The following is an 18,969-nucleotide window of genomic DNA, read 5'->3' as shown; positions in this document are numbered from 1 at the left end:
GTTATTTCAGTTGTATTTTTTGTATTGTAAGTTAACTATTAAAGAGTGATATATCTAAAAAATAGAAAGACATTTCTTTGTGATTATGTGCATAAAGCCAAATAATGTAACTGCATTCTTCTCTTCACTTGAGAGCAAGGCAAAAATACATTTGGTAGGCTATTAGAATATGAATGATATTAAGAAGAGAATGTATAGAAATGGTAAATTGTTAGCCTTTGTTGGGCTTTTAAAATTAATATCTTAATTTTTGCTTTGTTAAGACTTTATAAAGAACGATTAAGTCAGGTGGATGCAAAACTACAAGAAGTCATAGCTGGAAAAGCACCAGAATATTTGGAACCACTGGCAACTTTACAAGAAAATATGCAAATTCGTACAAAGGTAGCAGGTAGGAAAGTGAAACATCTTTTCCATATAGTAGAAAATGAACTCTTCAATAGACTTAAAAGGTGTTTATCAAGTGAGCGGTTGTTGTTAATGAAAGTACAACTGTATTTACGTTGACCAGAGTATTTCACTGTCAGTCAGCCCACAGTTATTTATTAAATGCCTCATGCTTTTCTCTGCTACTGTAGGGGCTTGAAAAAAGAAAAAAAGCCCTCAAATTGCTCACAGTGTTGTTGAGAGGGTGAAACACATGTGAAACAATTAGAAACCATGATACTTTCATTAAGAGATACTATTACTATCGCAGTTTAATTTCCTATTAAGGTTCAATTTAAGTCCTCAGTATTTTTCATCTGTAAGAGTGATAAGGATTTTTTATTTGTAAAAACATTTTTTAAATGTTTGATCAGGATATTAAAGAACAGAGAATTCGCCTTCAAACCTACAGTTTAGACATGAGTTTTTATTTTGATAAGTTTGATGACTCATTTGTGGCTGTGACTAAATGAAGATGTACTATATTTGTGTGGTTAAATTTCAGCCTTCTGTTTGTAACTGGGATCTGGCCTCAGAATTGTGTCCTACCACGCATAACAAGGGATATATCTATTTGAAGGTCACTTAATGATTTTTCATAGTCAAACTAAAAACTGAAATTTAATTAATGGAGATGCCGATTGTTTTCTTTTTGAGGGACACTAATTGATCCTCATGTACCTGTTGTATAATACCTAAGGCATTGTTGATAATAGGTTATCTTTGTACTAAATCCACCTTAAACCAAATTTTATTCTTGAGTGCTTAGTATTAAGTATGTAGATGATGTGATGCTTAATCTGCTGTCTTTGCATATTGGCTTAGCACACCCTTAAAAGTAAACATGTCCTTAATTTTCCTGGACATTCTAAAAGCACTAAGTGAGACTTAGTGGATGTTTAGGAAATATTACTTCAATCAATTATTCACTTTTCTGTTAGGCAGCCTCCTTTACTTTTTGATTGTACAAAAAGTAGTGTGTGTGAATGTGTTGCTGATGGCATAGTTCCAGATATCTGTCCCTTGCCTTTTCTATACAAGAAACAGAATTACATTTCTAGGGGCAACTATGGCATACAGTTAAACATATACATCTCGACCTCTTTATTTGCCATTTTTGTGATGGCATGTTTGCATGACCATGGTGCCTATTTTATGCTGTTGTCTTGGTACCTCTAAGTTAAACTCACTTGAGCATCCATTCTCTAGGTAAAGCCCTGTTAGGAGCACTCAAACCTCGTATCAGTTTATAAATTTTGTTATATTAGTTTCTACATTTAATCCTCTTGGAAGCTTTGGACTCTGAAGATAAATAATAGTTAAAAACTAGTGGTTTTGATGGTTATGGTATCCAGTTGTTCCTTTGAGTATATATGATTAAGAAACCAGAGCTTATTGACTCTGTTTCCCTTATGAATCCCAAGAGATTGTTTTTCATAGGTGAAGAGTTTTATTTTCATTTTAATCATTCTCTATTAAACATTTAGGAGTATTCTTTAGAAAAATGGGTAAGAACTAAAAATTGCAGTGTAGTTTTTTTCTAGCACTTAAACTCTTATTAGTTTTCTAGTCTTCTTTGATATATATTTTAATTGAGCCTTTTATTTTTAGTTTTTAAAGGTAAAGTTAGACTCACTTGCCAGTTTCTTCTTGATTCATCTTATAAAATAGTTAGGACAGAATTCCTGTAGGGAAGTGATATTGAAACTCCTTATTGCTAACATAATCAGAGTAATTGTGTTTGGTTGCAGGAATCTATAGAGAGCTCTGCTTAGAATCTGTAAAGAACAAATATGAATGTGAAATTCAAGCTTCTCGCCAGCATTGTGAGGTACTGTTATTTTGCTTAACTTTTAAGCTGATTTCAACTCTTCAAGTCTTATGAGTACAGCAGTTAAAATAGTAAATAAACTAAATGAAACAAAATTAAATAGTACTTTAGCTCAGCACTTGTACGTTTTGTTTTTTTTTTAAATACAGTTGCACTGGAAGCTGTATTGGAAATAGGACACAAACAAGGGACCATAGAAAAGAACTAAGTGATATAATTTTAGAAGTTTTGCAACTGTTACCTTAAAAAAACTTTAATGATTATGTCATCTGGCATCACTGAAAATAGTATAATTAGTATAATATTCAAGGCTCAAAAAATGTATATCCAGTAGTACAGTTAGATTGTTGGGCTATATTAATTTCTCAATCTCTAGATCTGTTTCCACATCTTAGGGCAAAATTCTCTACGGGGAAAAATAAATTCTGTATGTTGTGTTTATTTTGAATAGCGTTTGAAAACATAGTGCTGATTTTGCAGATAACTTTTCATAAAACCTAGACAAGATCATAAATATACTAGTGAAAATAAGAGGACGCGTTCTATGATGATTCTTATCTTACTTTAATGTACCATATCTTCATAAATCATTAAAATACTAAGAATATATAGGTATAAAAATGATGGAGCTTGTTATTTCATTTTCTTGGTTATAATTGAGGTGAAACGTCTTTTGGTGTGTACTGGCTGCTTGGATTTTCTTTCCTAAGAAGTGCCTGTTCATATCTTTTGCCTTTACTTTGGGCTTTTAGTCTTTTCCTCGTTGACTGTAGAAGTTCTTTATATACTCTGGATACAAATGCATTGCTGGTTATTTGCTTTGCAAATATTTTTACCCAGGCAATGGAATATCTTTTCACTTTTTCTGATGACCTTATGAACAAAATTTTACATTTTAATGTAGTTGAATTTATCATCTTTCCTTTATGATAGATGCTTTTTGTGTCTTCCCCACTTTGAGGTAAAATGATGTATTTTCTTTTAAAAGTTGAAATTTTGCTTTTTAACAGATTGCTAAACTGCCTTTAATTAATTTTTATGTGTGGTTAAAGTATGGCTCTAATTTTACTTTTTTGCATATGGATAGGTAATTCTCGACACTATTTATTATATTCTTCATTGTTTTCCCACTAATCAGCAATCCCATCTCTTTTTTTTTTTTTTTTGCGGGACGCGGGCCTCTCACTGTTGTGGCCTCTCCCGTTGCGGAGCACAGGCTCCGGCAGGCTCAGCGGCCATGGCTCACGGGCCCATCCGCTCCGCGGCATGTGGGATCCTCCCAGACCGGGGCACGAACCCGTGTCCCCTGCATCGGCAGGCGGACTCTCAACCACTGCGCCACCAGGGAAGCCTTTTTTATATCAAATATCCACATATGTGTTGGCTTGTTTTTAGCTTTTTTTCGTTTGTTCCATTGGTCTGTTTGGCTCTTTCTGCACCAGTGTCACAGCATCATTTTTTACAGCTTTCAGTCTAGTAAGTCTTAGTAACTCAATACCCTAATAATTTTATCTTGCTCTTTTCCTTCTTACAGTTGTTATTGTTAATTTTTTTTGTTTTTTTAGTAACAACTTTTAAAGAATTGCTTTTTATTTTCTGCTGCTGCATAGAAAAGTAATTTATATATTGATATTATATCCAATCTTATCTACCTCTCTTAATTCTAATAATTTAATTACAGATTCTTAGATTGTCCATGTAGATAATAATGTCATTTGTGAATAATAGCAACTTTTTTCTTCCTTTCTGATCTCTTTTTTTTTTTAAATTTTATTTATTTTTGGCTGTGTTGGGTCTACGTTGTTGCGTGCGGTCTTTCTCTAGTTGTGGCAAGCGGGGGCTACTCTTTGTTGCAGTGTGCGGGCTTCTCATTGTGGTGGCCTCTCTTATGGAGCACGGGCTATAGGCATGAAGGCTTCAGTAGTTGCAGCACGGTGGGCTCAGTAGTTGCGACGTGTGGACTCTAGGGCGCACAGGCTGCAGTAGTTATGGCTCTCGGGTTCTAGAGCACAGGGTTAGTAGTTATGGCACACGGGTTTAGTTGATCTGGGTCTGGGATCTTCCCAGACCAGGGATCAAACCCATGTCCCCTGCAATGGCAGGTGGATTCTTAACCACTGTGCCACCAGGGAAGTCCTCTGATCTCTTCTTATTTGTTTCACTTGTCTTAATGGCACTGATAGCACCTCTAGTACATGTTGGAATAGAAGCAGTGAAAGCTGGTCATTACTGTGTTCTTGATTTTAAGGGAATGCTTCTAATGGTTTTCCAGTTAGTATGATACTTGATGTTTGGTTTTAATAAATACTCTTTTTATCAAGTTAAGGAAATTTATTTCTTTTTTTCTAAGAATTTTCCCATAAATATTGTTAGAGTTTATTAAATACTTTTGTCTGCATCTGTTGAATTAGTCATTTTTTTTGCACTTAAATTATTAATGTATTTTCTAATGTTAAACTGTCCTTGGATTCCTGGAATGATTATTTTTCTTGTGCATTACAAGATTCAGTTTGCTGATATTTTGTTTAGAAGCTTCATTTCTATGTTAATAAGTGAGATTTAATTTTTAATTCTTATATTATCTTTGTTTGATTCCAAGATGCATAAAATAAGTTAGGAATATTCCATATTTTTCTCTTCTATAGAAGCATATATTTAACATTGCAATCTTCAGTTCCATGAGTGCTTAGTACATCTTGTCTTTATGATGCATTTTTGAAAACAATCTCATAGTAGGGTTGCAAGAAGGTACAAAAGAACTTGTTTGGTGAACATGAGAATGAGTTGGCAACATGATGCTCCATAACCCCTGAATACTGTAATGAATATTTCAAACAAATGAGGGATGTTCTCTTACATAACCACACTAAAATCATCAAAATCAGGAAATATACATTGATATTGTTACTACCATCTAATCTTCTGACTCCATTTAAGTTTTAGCAGTTTTCCCTATAGCAGTCTTTATAGCAAAGAGATGCAGTTCAGAATCACGTTATCTTTGTCATTGCATTTAATTGTCTTGTCTTTTTAGTCTCCTTCAGTGTGGAACAATACCTCAGTCTTCCCTTGGTTTTTTAATGACCTTTACATTTTTGAAAATTTCAGGCCAGTTATATTATAGAATGTTCCTCAATTTTGAGTTGGTCTGCTGTTTCTTCATGATTAGAACCAGGTTTTGTATCTTTGGTAGGAGTATCACAGCAATGATGCTGTGTTCTTCTCATTGAATTCTAACAGGCAGTGCACAATTTTGATATGTACCATGATAGGTTATGTACACTCTGATCACTTGGTTTAAGTGATGTCTTCTAGGTTTTTCTAAGTATACTTAACTTTTTCTCATTGTGATTAGTAAGTATTTAGTGGAGAAGTACTTTGAAACTGCAAATATCTCATTCCTCGTAACACTTTCAATTTATTCATTTATTTATTTATATAAGTATATGCATTGTTTCTTCACTCTTTTTTTTTTTTGTCTGCTTCATCTTTCAATTACTGAGGGAGGTGAGCAGAATTTCTCTCTGTGATGGTGGATTTGTTAATACCTCCTTGTATTTATTTCTTTTATTTTCTTTTTGATATTAGTTTTCTTTCATTTCCTAAGAAAATTCACATACTGTTCTTTTCAATATAGTAAAGTCATTCATAATTTGAGATCTGGAGGCCAAAGGTGCTAATGATGAGGTGCCTCACAATGCATGTCCACTGTCTCAAGTTCCTTTGGTCAAAAAGGATTGTACAGTCCCAGAGACGCTGTAATGCTCATGATTCCAGAGCACCCAGTTGAAACATCTCTCATGGAATTTCTTTCATCTTTTTCTTTGTTTTGTTTTATTTTTTTCCTTTTTTCCTCTGTCTTCCTTCCTCCCTTCCTTCTTTCCTTCCTTCTTCCCTTCCTCCCTTCCTCCCTCCCTCCCCCCAACCCGCTCTCTCTCTTTCTTTCTCTCTCTCTCTTTTTTTTTTTTTTTTTTTTTTTGCGGTACGCGGGCCTCTCACTGTTGTGGCCTCTCCCATTGCGGAACACAGGCTCCGGACGCGCAGGCCCAGCGGCCATGGCTCACGGGCCCAGCCACTCCACGGCACGTGGGATCCTCCCGGACCGGGGCACGAACCCACGTCCCCTGCATAGGCAGGCGGACCCTCAACCACTGCGCCACCAAGGAAGCCCTTTTCTCTCTTTTTAAAATTAGGGTAAGAACACTTAACATGAGATCTACCTTCTTAACAAATTTTAATGTGTAATATAGTATTGTTAGCTCTAGGCACATTGTTGTACAACAGATCTCTAGAACTTAACCATCACAGATAACTGAAACTTTATACCCATTGAACAGCAACTCCCTGTTTCCCCTTCCCCTTAGCCCCTGGCAACCACCATTCTACTCTCTGCTTCTATGTGTTTGACTAGTTTATATATCTCATATAATTGGTATCATGCGATCTTTGTCCTTAAGTGACTGGCTTATTTCACTTAGCATAATGTCCTCAAGGTTCTTCCATGTTGTAACATATGGCAGGGTTTCCTTCTTTTTTTTAAAGAATGAATAATACTTCATTGTATGTATATATCACATTTTCTTTATCCATTCATCCTCAGTGTACATTTAGGTTGTTTTTCACATTTTGGTTATTGTGAATAATGCTGCAGTGAACACAGGAGTGCAAATATCTTTTTAAGACCCTGATTTCAGTTCTTTTAGGTATATACTCAGAAGTAGGATTGCTGGACCATATGGTAGTTCTATTTTTAGTGTTTTTGGGGAACCTCCATACTGTTTTTCACAGTGACCACACCATTTTACATTTCCACGAACTGTGCACAAAGGTTCCAATTTTTCTATATCCTCACCAACACTTATTATCTTTTGGTTTTTGAATATAGGCATCCTAACAGGTATTAAGTGATACCTCATTGTCATTTTGATTTGCATTTTCTTATGATTAGTAATGTTGAGCATCTTTTCACGTACCTATCAGCCACTTTTATGTTTTTTTTGCAGAAATGGCTATTCAAATTCTTTGCCCATTTTTTAAATCAAGTTCCTTACATATTTTGGATATTAACCCCCTATTAGATACATGATTTGCAAATATTTTCTCCCATTCTGTTAGGTTGCTTTTTCACTCTAGTTGTTCTTTTGCTGTGCAGAAGCTTTTTTGTTTTGATATAGTCCCACTTATCTTTTTGTTTTTGTTGTCTTGTTTGTGCTTTTGGTGTCATATCCAATAAATCATTGCCAAGACCAATGTCATAAAGCTTATCCTCCTTATTTTCTTCTATTGGTTTTACAGTTTCAGGTCCTACATTTAAATCTGTAATCCATTTTGAGTTGATTTTTGTGTATGGTGTAAGATAAGGGTCAAGTTTTATTCTTTTGCATGTGGCTTTCCAGTTTTCCCAACACCATTTGTTGAAGGTCTATCCTTTCCCCATTATGTAGTCTTGGTAGCGTTATTGAAGTTCAGTTGACCATATATGCATGGGTTTATTTCAGGGTTCTTTATTCTGTTCCATTCGTCTAAATGTTTATGCCAGTACCATATTTTTAAAATTGCAATAGCTTTGTGATATATTTTAAAATTAGGAAATGTGAGGCCTCCAGCTTTGTTCTTTCTCAAGATTGTTTTGGCTGTTTGGGGTCCTTTGTGTTTCCATATGAATTTTAGGATTGGTTTTTCTATTTCTGTAAAAAAAAAGTCATTGGAATTTTGATAGAGGTTACATTGAATTTGTAAATTGCTTTGGGTAGTATGGACATTTTAACAATATTAAGTCTTAATAACAATATTAAGTCTTTCAATCCATGAATGTGGGCTTTCCACTTATTTGTGTTTTCTTTAATTTCTTTCATCAACATTTTACGTTGTCAGTATACAAGTCTTTCACTTTAGTTTATTCCTAATTATTCTATTATTTTTGATACTCTTGTAAATGGGATTTTTAATTTTCCGTATCTTTCATTCTATCAGTTTTTGCTTTATATATATATATAGAGAGAGAGAGAGAGAGAGAGTCTGTATTAGCAGACTCACATATTTTAGAATTTTTATTTTTTAATAAATGTAACATTTTATCCTTTTTTTTATACCCTTCTATCTCTGTAACAGTGATTTTTGCCTTAAAGTCTATTTTGTCTGATAGTTAAAACAGCTACCCTAGTTTTATTTGGCTTGGAATTTTCCTGATAAAAGGTCTTTTCATCCTTTTTTTTTCCCTCTCACTTTTTTCTGACCTTGTATTTTGGGTGTGTTACTCGTAAATAGCATAAGCCTTGAATTAAAATAAAATCTATTTTAACAATCTCTGTCTTTTAACTGATAAATTTAGTCCAATTATATTGATGGTGATTATTTTGATACTTAATTCCAACCTGTTTTGTGTTTTCAGTTTGTTCTGCTTTATCCTTTTTTTATTCTTTCCTGACCTTTTTTGGGAGGTATGTGTGATTTATTGAGTTTTAAAAATACATCATAAAGTTATACCCTCTATTTCTATTTTAATGATTACCTCCATACCTTCCATTTCTATATTTTAATGATTACCTTAAATTTTTAACATGCATACCTACATTAGTAGAATCGAAATATTAATTAATAACTCTGTCCTCCTCCTTAGAACTCCTATAAAGGACCTTAGAACTCTAACTCCAGTTACTCCCTCTCAAATTACAAGGTATAGTTGTTTACTATTTTAGTTCCATCTTGTTTTTCATACTTTAGATGAGACGTTATTTTGATCTCGTAAATTTAGTTCTTTTTAGGTTTATCCACAGTTTACTAGTTTCTTGTTCACTGTTTTCGAATTGCAACCCTTCCTTGCAGGTCTATTTTCTGCTTCTTGAAGAACATCCTAGGCATTTCTTCACTGAGAGTCTGTTAGTGGTAAGCTCAGTTTTTATTTGTTCAAAAATAGCTTTATTTGTAAAAATTGTGAAAGGACAGTTTAGGGGGTTATAACATTCCAGGATGACAGTTATTTCCTGTTAATGTTTTTAGGATCTTACTTTCCATAGCCTGTGCTAGAAGGTTACAGTCATTTGTAGATAACTTTTTTCCTTCCCTTCACTGGCTGCAAAAACTCTTCTCTTTGTTGTTCTTCAGTTTCTCTACTGTGTGTCTCCATAGAGATTATTTTTCTCTCCTGACTTGGATTTGTTGTGCTTTCTGAATCTCAGAATTTGTTCTCTGTTAATTCTGGAAATTTCTCAGTTGTTAACTTTTCTGGTATTGTCTGTCTTCCATTTTCTTTCCTTCTGTCTTCTGGAACTGTGATTAGTCATCTGTAAGACCTTATTTGGTTTTCCATATTGCAATAATTCATTCATACTTTTATTCAATAAGTCATTATCTGACATCCTTCAGAGCCTAATTCTGCTGTTTTTTATTTCTGCCAAACCTCACACCTTATTTCCTTATTTCCTGATGCTGAAGGTTTTATTGGTAGCAATTCTGTGAGCCTTGGACACAGGCTGTAGCTCTTCAGATAGTGTCTGCTTTTATTTCCGCTGAGTTGTTTCAGCCAGGCATCCTGGTATGCCAGCACCACATGACTGCTTTCTGGCTTTGGATTTTCTGGAAGATGCAGGGTCTATATTTGAATCCCAAAGATGTAGAAATCAGGCCCAAGATGACATATTTTCAGGGAAAACTTTTTTCCCCACTTATTGCCTAGGCTGAGACAGATAGATTTCCCTCAGGTGGATTTTTTCAGTCGCCCTTTTCACTAAAGGTAGTGACCCTTGAGGACCATGCAGGGATCCCAGTTCCCCCCAAGATCTTTCTCTTTTAACCAAATAGCCATTAAAAGTGATGCCTCTCCATTCAATAACCAGCAAATACCCTCAAGGAAACCCCAGCTTTATTTTTATTTATTTATTTATTTTTTAAACATCTTCATTGGAGTATAATTGCTTTACAATGGTGTGTTAGTTTCTGCTTTATAACAAAGTGAATCAGTTATATATATACATATGTTCCCATATCTCTTCCCTCTTGCGTCTCCCTCTCTCCCACACTCCCTATCCCACCCCTCTAGGTGGTCACAGAGCACCAAGCTGATCTCCCTGTGCTATGCGGCTGCTTCCTACTAGCTATCTATTTTACATTTGGTAGTGTATTATGTCCATGCCACTCTCTCACTTTGTCACAGCTTACCCTTCTCCCTCCCCATATCCTCAAGTCCATTCTCTGGTAGGTCTGTGTCTTTATTCCCGTCTTGCCCCTAGGTTCTTCATGACCTTTTTTTTTTTTCTTAGATTCCATATATATGTGTTAGCATACGGTGTTTGTTTTTCTCTTTCTGACTTACTTTACTCTGTATGACAGACTGTAGGTCCATCCACCCCACTACAAATAACTCAATTTCATTTCTTTTTATGGCTGAGTAATATTCCATTGTATATATGTGCCACATCTTTATCCATTCATCTGTTGATGGACACTTAGGTTGCTTCCATGTCCTGGCTGTTGTAAACAGGGCTGCAATGAACATTTTGGTATATGACTCTTTTTGAATTATGGTTTTCTCAGGGTATATGCCCAGTAGTGGGATTGCTGGGTTGTATGGTAGTTCTAGTTTTAGTTTTTTAAGGAACCTCCATACTGTTCTCCATAGTGGCTGTATCAATTTACATTCCCACCAACAGTGCAAGAGGGTTCCCTTTTCTCTGCACCCTCTCCAGCATTTATTGTTTGTAGATTTTTTTGATGATGGCCATTCTGACCGGTTTGAGGTGATATCTCATTATAGTTTTGATTTGCATTTCTCTAATGATTAATGATGTTGAGCATTCTTTCATGTTTTTGTTGGCAATCTGTACATCTTCTTTGGCGAAATGTCTATTTAGGTCTTCTGCCCATTTTTGGATTGGATTGTTTGTTTTCTTGATATTGAGCTGCATGAGCTGCTTATATATTTTGGAGATTAATCCTTTGTCAGTTGTTTCATTTGCAAATATTTTCTCCCATTCTGAGGGTTGTCTTTTGGTCTTGTTTATGGTTTCCTTTGCTGTGCAAAAGCTTTGAAGTTTCATTAGGTCCCATTTGTTTATTTTTGTTTTTATTTCCATTTCTCTAGGAGGTGGGTCAAAAAGGATCTTGCTGTGATTTATGTCATAGAGTGTTCTGCCTATGTTTTCCTCTAAGAGTTTGATAGTGTCTGGCCTTACATTTAGGTCTTTAATCCATTTTGAGTTTATTTTTGTGTATGGTGTTAGGGAGTGTTCTAATTTCATACTTTTACATGTAGCTGTCCAGTTTTCCCAGCACCACTTATTGAAGAGGCTGTCTTTTCTCCACTGTATATTCTTGCCTCCTTTATCAAAGATAAGGTGACCATATGTGTGTGGGTTTATCTCTGGGCTTTTAATCCTGTTCCATTGATCTATATTTCTGTTTTTATGCCAGTACCATACTGTCTTTTTTTGTTTTGTTTGTTTTTGTTTTTGTTTTTGTTTTTGCGTTACGCGGGCCTCTCACTGTTGTGGCCTCTCACGTTGCGGAGCACAGGCTCTGGACGCGCAGGCTCAGCGTCCATGGCTCATGGACCTAGCCTCTCTACGGCTTGTGGGATCTTCCTGGACCGGGGCACGAACCCGTGTCCCCTGCATCGGCAGGCGGACTCTCAACCACTGTGCCACCAGGGAAGCCCCATACTGTCTTGATTACTGTAGCTTTGTAGTATAGTCTGAAGTCAGGGAGCCTGATTCCTCCAGCTCCGTTTTTCGTTCTCAAGATTGCTTTGGCTGTTCGGGGTCTTTTGTGTTTCTATACAAATTGTGAAATTTTTTGTTCTAGTTCTGTGAAAAATGCCAGTGGTAGTTTGATAGGGATTGCATTGAATCTGTAGATTACTTTGGGTAGTAGAGTCCTTTTCACAATGTTGATTCTTCCAATTGAAGAACATGGTATATCTCTCCATCTGTTTGTATCATCTTTAATTTCTTTCATCAGTGTCTTATAATTTTCTGCATACAGGTCTTTTGTCTCCTTAGGTAGGTTTATTCCTAGATATTTTATTCTTTTTGTTGTAATGGTAAATGGGAGTGTTTTCTTAATTTCTCTTTCTGATTTTTCATCATTAGTGTATAGGAATGCCAGAGGTTCCTGTGCACTAATTTTGTATCCTGCTACTTTACCAAATTCATTGATTAGCTCTAATAGTTTTCTGGTAGCATCTTTAGGATTCTCTATGTAGAGTATCATGTCATCTGCAAACAGTGACAGCTTTACTTCTTCTTTTCCAATTTGGATTCCTTTTATTTCTTTTTCTTCTCTGGTTGCTGTGGCTAGGATTTCCAAAACTATGTTGAATAATAGTGGTTAGAGTGGGCAACCTTGTCTTGTTCCTGATCTTAGTGGAAATGGTTTCAGTTTTTCACCATTGAGAATGATGTTGGCTCTGGGTTTGTCGTATATGGCCTTTATTATGTTGAGGAAAGTTCACTCTATGCCTACTTTCTGCAGGGTTTTTATCATATATTGGTGTTGAATTTTGTCAAAAGCTTTCTCTGCATCGATTGAGATGGTCATATGGTTTTTCTCCTTCAATTTGTTAATTTGGTGTATCACATTGATTGATTGATTTGCATATATTGAAGAATCCTTGCATTCCTGGGATAAACCCCACTTGATCATGGTGTATGATCCTTTTAATTTGCTGTTGGATTCTGTTTGCTAGTATTTTGTTGAGGATTTTTGCATCTATGTTCAACAGTGCTGTTGGCTTGTAGATTTCTTTCTTTGTGACATCTTTGTCTGGTTTTGGTATCAGGGTGATGGTGGCCTTGTAGAATGAGTTTAGGAGTGTTCCTCCCTCTGCTATATTTTGGAAAACCCCAGCTTTAATATCAGGTTAGCATACTGGTTTTTACCTCCTTGTTTATATTTGGTCTTTGGGGGTAATCTCTTATTTTCTTAAGGGATTAGCTATACCTTATAAAAAGAGTTTTGTGGTATTTTATCTAGAATGTCTGTCTAGGTGTGGTGGAAGTTTTACTTTGTTTTGTTTTTTGTGGATATCTAGTCTACTATATTGCCATAAATAAAAGTCAATAAGATATCTTCAAGTAATGTTTTTTACTTAGACAATTATATTGATATTCTTTCTCTCATTATTTTTCAGCTTTGACAGTCCTCCCTCCTCCATAGAGATGCTAAATATTGACCTAAATTTCTTGTGGTTTAGTTATGGCTTGCTGTTTTGTATGTTTAATACATAATTAATATTATAATTACTCTGTTTAATTATATAATTAATCTGAAAATACTCACTAGTAGTTCAAGGGCATTTTAGATAGGAAATAAAGGGTGAATGGGAACTTACATTTAGAGTGTTATGTGTTTTACATTCTTTCTCTCATTTTAGTCCTTACAACAACTTTATAGCATAGGAATTATCTTGATTTTTATGAATGGGTTAACTAAGGCTCAGAGAGGTTAAATAGTTTGCTTGGGGGTCACACAATTAATAAGCAGCAGACCAGGATTGAAATCCTTTGATCTTTCTAGTCATTCATGCAGTTTACCATTAAATCTGAACTTGTTCAGGGCTTTGTATCTGCTTGTTCCTTAGTTCTACATTTGACTCATATAGAAATAACCTGAGAGGCAAGGGAAGTGGGAAGAAGGAAGACACACTGACAGTTGTCAGAATAAAAGTTTGATTAGCAGCAGATAGGAAGGAGGGGCCGGGACCAGAGACTAGACAGGTTCACACAGGTATGCACATAGAGAGTGTGCCAAAAACCACAGAGACAATTAGGCAGCAGATGGTTTGTGTCAAATTAAGGGAGAAAATCATATTTATAGAATACTACAGTGTGCCAGGCACTAAGATGGGTGGAGATGCTTTATTTAGGTTATCTCATTTAAGCCTCCCCACAGAGCTGCAAATGCGTTTCCAGATGCGACAGCAGGTGGTAGCAAGGTCTCAGCCAGGCCCTTAGGGTTCAGGGTTAGGATTTCAGTTCTTGAGAAGATTGGTGAGAGCTCTTCAGAGCTCTGATTTTTTGGTTGTCTATTCATTTAATTATTTTTTGTTTTCTGATTATAACATTAATAACTGTCTATTGAGAAAACTTGAGAAGTAAGTCTGAAGAAGACAGTAGAAGCAACCATAATCTACCAAGCATAAGTAATTACTGTTAATAAGTATGTGTGTTTGTATAATTGTTTTTCACATAGCTGATATGACTCTATGTATAGTATTTTGTATCCTAACTTTTTTATAAGCAGCATTTCATGAGCGTTTCCTTATGGCTCTAAATACTTTTTTGGGGGGGGTCATTTTGTGTTTTATTTTGAAAAATTAATTTTTCTTCTAGTTTTATTGAGATATAATTGACATAGCACTGTGTAAGTTTAAAGTGTACAGCATAATGATTTAATTTACATACATCGTGAAATGATCATCATAATAAGTTTAATGGACATTCATCATCTCATATAGATACAAAATTAAAGAAAGAGAAAAAAGTATTTTTCCTCGAGATGAGAACTCTTAGGATTTGCTCTCTTAACAGCTTTCATATATAACATACAGCAGTGTTCATTATATTAATCATGTTGTACATCACATCCCTATTACTTGTTTATCTTATAACTGGAAGTTTGTACCTTTTGATTGTCTTCATCCAGTTCCCCCTCCCTGAATACCCTTTTAAAAGTCAGTTTTTACGGGATAATGTGTGTACATATTTCTGAAGGCACAGGCTTGTAATGAAAAACAGCAGTCCCTCTCCCATCTCCACATTTTACATCCCAGCAGCAATTGTCTATCAAAATCTTTTATCTACTGCTTCTGGAGTTCACCTTCATATTTCTAAATAATATCAGTTTTAGATATTACCTTTTGGTTTCCTGTTATGAAAGCTGAGGATTCCATAATAGTTCCCCTCATCTCATTCTTCCAATATTGTTGTGTCACAATTTTTGTTCTTATTGTAACTATAAATATTATTTACTGATCCAAGAGTTATACTTTGCTTAAACTTCCCTTTTTGTACAACTATTTTTTTAACTTTGGGATTAATTGCTTCATTTATTGTTTGTTAGTTTTCTCTCATTTACCAATTCTTCCCAGAGACTCCAGCAGATTTATGAAAACCCCCAATGCCATTTTCCACGTGATCAAATGCATCAGGTAATCCATGAGACCCATTTCCTTCTGGAGTCCTCCCTCCTGGGCGCAACTTCTCCACCCCTGGACCCCTTGTTCACCTGTTCCTTCCTGCTACATCCTTCAGATGCTTTCTAGGCCAGCTGCATCTCTGTCTTAAGGTGTATCTCTTCACCATCACCCTGGAAATTCCCTTTACATCTTTCCTGCTAGATCTTGTTTTCTTTTTTCAGTTTCATAGAGTAGCTTCTTGGGAAAAAGTGTACAGAAGTTAGTTGTTTGAGACCTCTTGTATTGGTTATCTATTGCTTTGTAATAAATTACTCCAAAATTTAGTCGCTTAAAACAATAATCAACATTTATTATTTCGCAGTCTCCATTGTCAGGAATTTGGGAGCCACTTAGTTGGGTGGTTCCGACTCAGGGAATCACATGAAGTTGCAGTGAAGAGGTCAGCCAGGGAAGCAGTTGTCTGAAGGCTTGAGGGGGGGCTGTAGGATCTGCTTCCCAAGTGACTGACTTCCAAGGCTGGCAAGCTGTTGCTGGTTGTTGGTTGGAAGCCTTAGTCCCATGGGCCTCTCCACAGGCTGACTGAGGGCCCCCATGACCTGGTGACTGTCTTCTCCCAGAGTGAATGGGTCACGAGAGCAAGACAGAAGTGACAGGGTTTTTAATAACTTAGATTTCTGCCACATTCTGTTCATTAGAGATGAGTCACTAAGTCCTACCCACATTCAAGGGAAGAGGAATTAGACTCTACCTTTTGAAGGGAGGCATGTCAAACATTTATTGGACATGTTTTAAAACCCTACATCTTTCGTGTCCAAAAACATCTTAACTCCCAATTCAGAGTATGGAATTCTAGATGGTAAGTAATCATGTTTCCTCAGAATTTTGAAGGGATTTTTCCATTGTCTTCTAGCTCCCAGTATTGCTTATGAGAAGCCTCTTATTTTGATTCCTGATCCTTTGTACGTGACCTGTTTTCTTCCTGAATACCTATTTTTCTTTATCCTTGGTGCTGTGGAACAGCAAGATGATGTGCCTTGTTGTGTGTCTCTTTTCATTCATTATGAATACTCAAAGGAACCTTTAAATCAGGAAACTCATATCTTTAGTTCTGGGAAGTTCCTTATATTGTTCTTCTCCATTATTTTCTGTTTTCTCTTTTTGAAACTCTTATTGGTTGGCTGCTGGACCTTCAAGATTGATCTTTGAATTTTCTTATATTTCATATAATTATTATATATTATATAGATCTTATATATTTTTATTGTACCTCCCTCCACCCCTCTCCCTTCATTTTTTAAAAAATTTATTTATTTTTGGCTGCGTTGGATCTTCATTGCTGTGTGCGGGCTTTCTCTAGTTGCGGCAAGTGAGGGCTACTCTTCGTTGCAGCGCGCAGGCTGCTCATTGCAGTGGCTTATCTTGTTGTGGAGCACGGGCTCTAGGTGCGTGGGCTTCAGTAGTTGTGGCACGTGAGCTCAGTAGTTGTGGCACATGGGCTTAGTTGCTCCACAGCATGTGGGATCTTCCCAGACCAGGGCTTGAACCCGTGTCCCCTGCATTGGCAGGTGGATTCCTAACCACTATGCCACCAGGGAAGTCCCTACCCCTCCCTCCCTTTATTCTTATTTTATTCTTTTTTAGAGCATATTCAACTTTCTCATCCACTCCTTTTACTAAATATTTTATTTCTATTATGTGTTTAATTTCCAAGAGCACTTATGCCCTCTGATTACTCATTTTTTAATATTTTTTCTAACTCCTGTTCTTTCCTTATGGGTGTAATCGCTTTCCTCTATGGGTATTAAATGTAGTTGTTTTGAATTTTTTTTCTGTGTCTTGACTTGTGTCTGTTTCTTTATACTTCTTTTTTGTTTGTTTGTCTCTGTGTCTTTCATTTCGATGCTTTTCACAAATAACTAGTCACCTTTGGCCATCATTCATAGTTAAGAGTGAGTCAGTACAGTCTGCCTATGTGCAGAGCTTGTCAGCTGCTGAGCTGTGGAAGTTTTCTTCTCACTGGTGAGCCTACCATGATGAAGAGGGCTTTCTGTCTCTAGGGCTTTTCATGTATTTTCCCCCATCCAGACCCTCCTTCATTTCTTTCTAGATTTGGAAGCATAACTCAGACTTTGCAGAATATTCCCCCTTCTCTCATTCTTTCTTTATGAAGTGCACGCATGTGTGTAGTGTACATAATGCAGGTCTTGGGGTTCTGTCTCAGTTTAGTCACCACGTTCAGAGATTATGGCATGACATTGTGCCCCTTCCTTTGTCTGAGAACTACAAGTGTGGTTTGTTGATTTATTTTGTACATATTTTTGTTTATTTCATTATGTCTTAGGGAAGAGAGAGTTTATGATCTGGGTTCATTTGTAATCTTACTCTAGCAGTTTCTCCCTACTTTTTGAATTCTGAATTTTTGGTGTCTGCAGAGTAGTAGTATGGATGTACAATAATTTATGTAGCCAATACTCTATTACTGGATTTTACTTTGTTCCTAGTTTTTGGCATTACAAGTATTGCTGTTGTGAGCATCCTTTTCCATACAGCATTGGTCGAGGTTGTTATTTCCTTAGGATGGAATCTTCAGTGTAATTACTAGATCAAAGGATACAATCAGTGAAGTCCTCAATACTTGTTTCTAAATTACTTTCCAAATTGTTGAGTTGGTTTATATTCTCAGTATCGGTTGGCATTGTTTATTATACTTGAAAAGAATGAAACAACTTTGTCAAGTGAAAAATAATATCACATAATGCACATTTTAATTTACACTTGTGTTTTCTGTCTCTCTTTTTGGCTGATTTTGGCAGTGAGTATAGATAGTATTTAGATTTTTCTTACTGACTTATCCATGCTTGTTTAACTCCATCTTATGGTTATTAGGCCTTTGTCATGTTGTAAATATTTTTTTATTGCCTTCCTCTTACTTTTATTTGCTTTTTAATGTGTTTTTAATTTCTGTGTGCATAGTTTTAAAAAAATAACTTGTCCTTCTAATTTTTGTGCTTTGAAAGACTTCTCTCACCCCAACATCAAATAAAGAGTCCCCATCCTTCCTTTAGTTCTTTGAAGCTGATATTTTTCTTTATTTTTTGGCTGCATCAGATCTTAGTTGCGGCACATGGGATCTTCATTGAGGCATGCAGGATCTTTTTGTTGTGCTGCGCGGGCTCTTCGTTGCAGCGTACGGGCTTCTCTCTTGTTGTGGCGGCTGGGTCTTCTCTCTCTAGTTGTGGTGCGTGGGTTCCAGAGTGCGTGGGCTCTGTAGTTTGTGGCACGCGGGCTCTCTCGTCAAGGCACGGGAGCTCAGTCGTTGTGGCCCGTGGGCTTAGTTGCCCCATGGCATGTGGGATCTTAGTTCCCTGACCAGGGATTGAACCCGCGTCCCCCTTAGTTCTTTTGGATTTCATTTCGTAAATTTAACTCTTTAGTCCATTAATTTTTTTGTATAACATGAGGCAAAGAACCTGAGTTTTTCTCTATATAGTTAAACTTATTTTTCTGTTGTCATTTATTGTCATCAGGTTTCCAAATGATTTGAAAAGTCACCCTTTTCATAAAATTTCCCATAACCAAT

The 18,969-nt window shown here is 36.1% G+C and overlaps 1 protein-coding gene across 1 annotated transcript in view; it reads left to right on the top strand.

Annotated features, from left to right (window-relative positions):
• BRMS1L (BRMS1 like transcriptional repressor) overlaps window positions 1-18,969 on the top strand; it is a 40,276-nt gene that overhangs the window by 10,472 nt on the left and 10,835 nt on the right. The window contains exons 3-4 of the mRNA XM_082648819.1: window positions 264-391; window positions 2,178-2,257. Of these exons, the coding sequence (XP_082504945.1) occupies window positions 264-391; window positions 2,178-2,257 (208 nt within the window). The remainder of the gene's footprint in view (window positions 1-263; window positions 392-2,177; window positions 2,258-18,969) is intronic.

Source organism: Grampus griseus (assembly GCF_964374135.1).
Source record: "Grampus griseus genome assembly, chromosome: 2".
Classification (NCBI taxonomy): Eukaryota; Metazoa; Chordata; class Mammalia; order Artiodactyla; family Delphinidae; genus Grampus; species Grampus griseus.
This window is presented reverse-complemented; position numbering and strand designations above follow the sequence as displayed.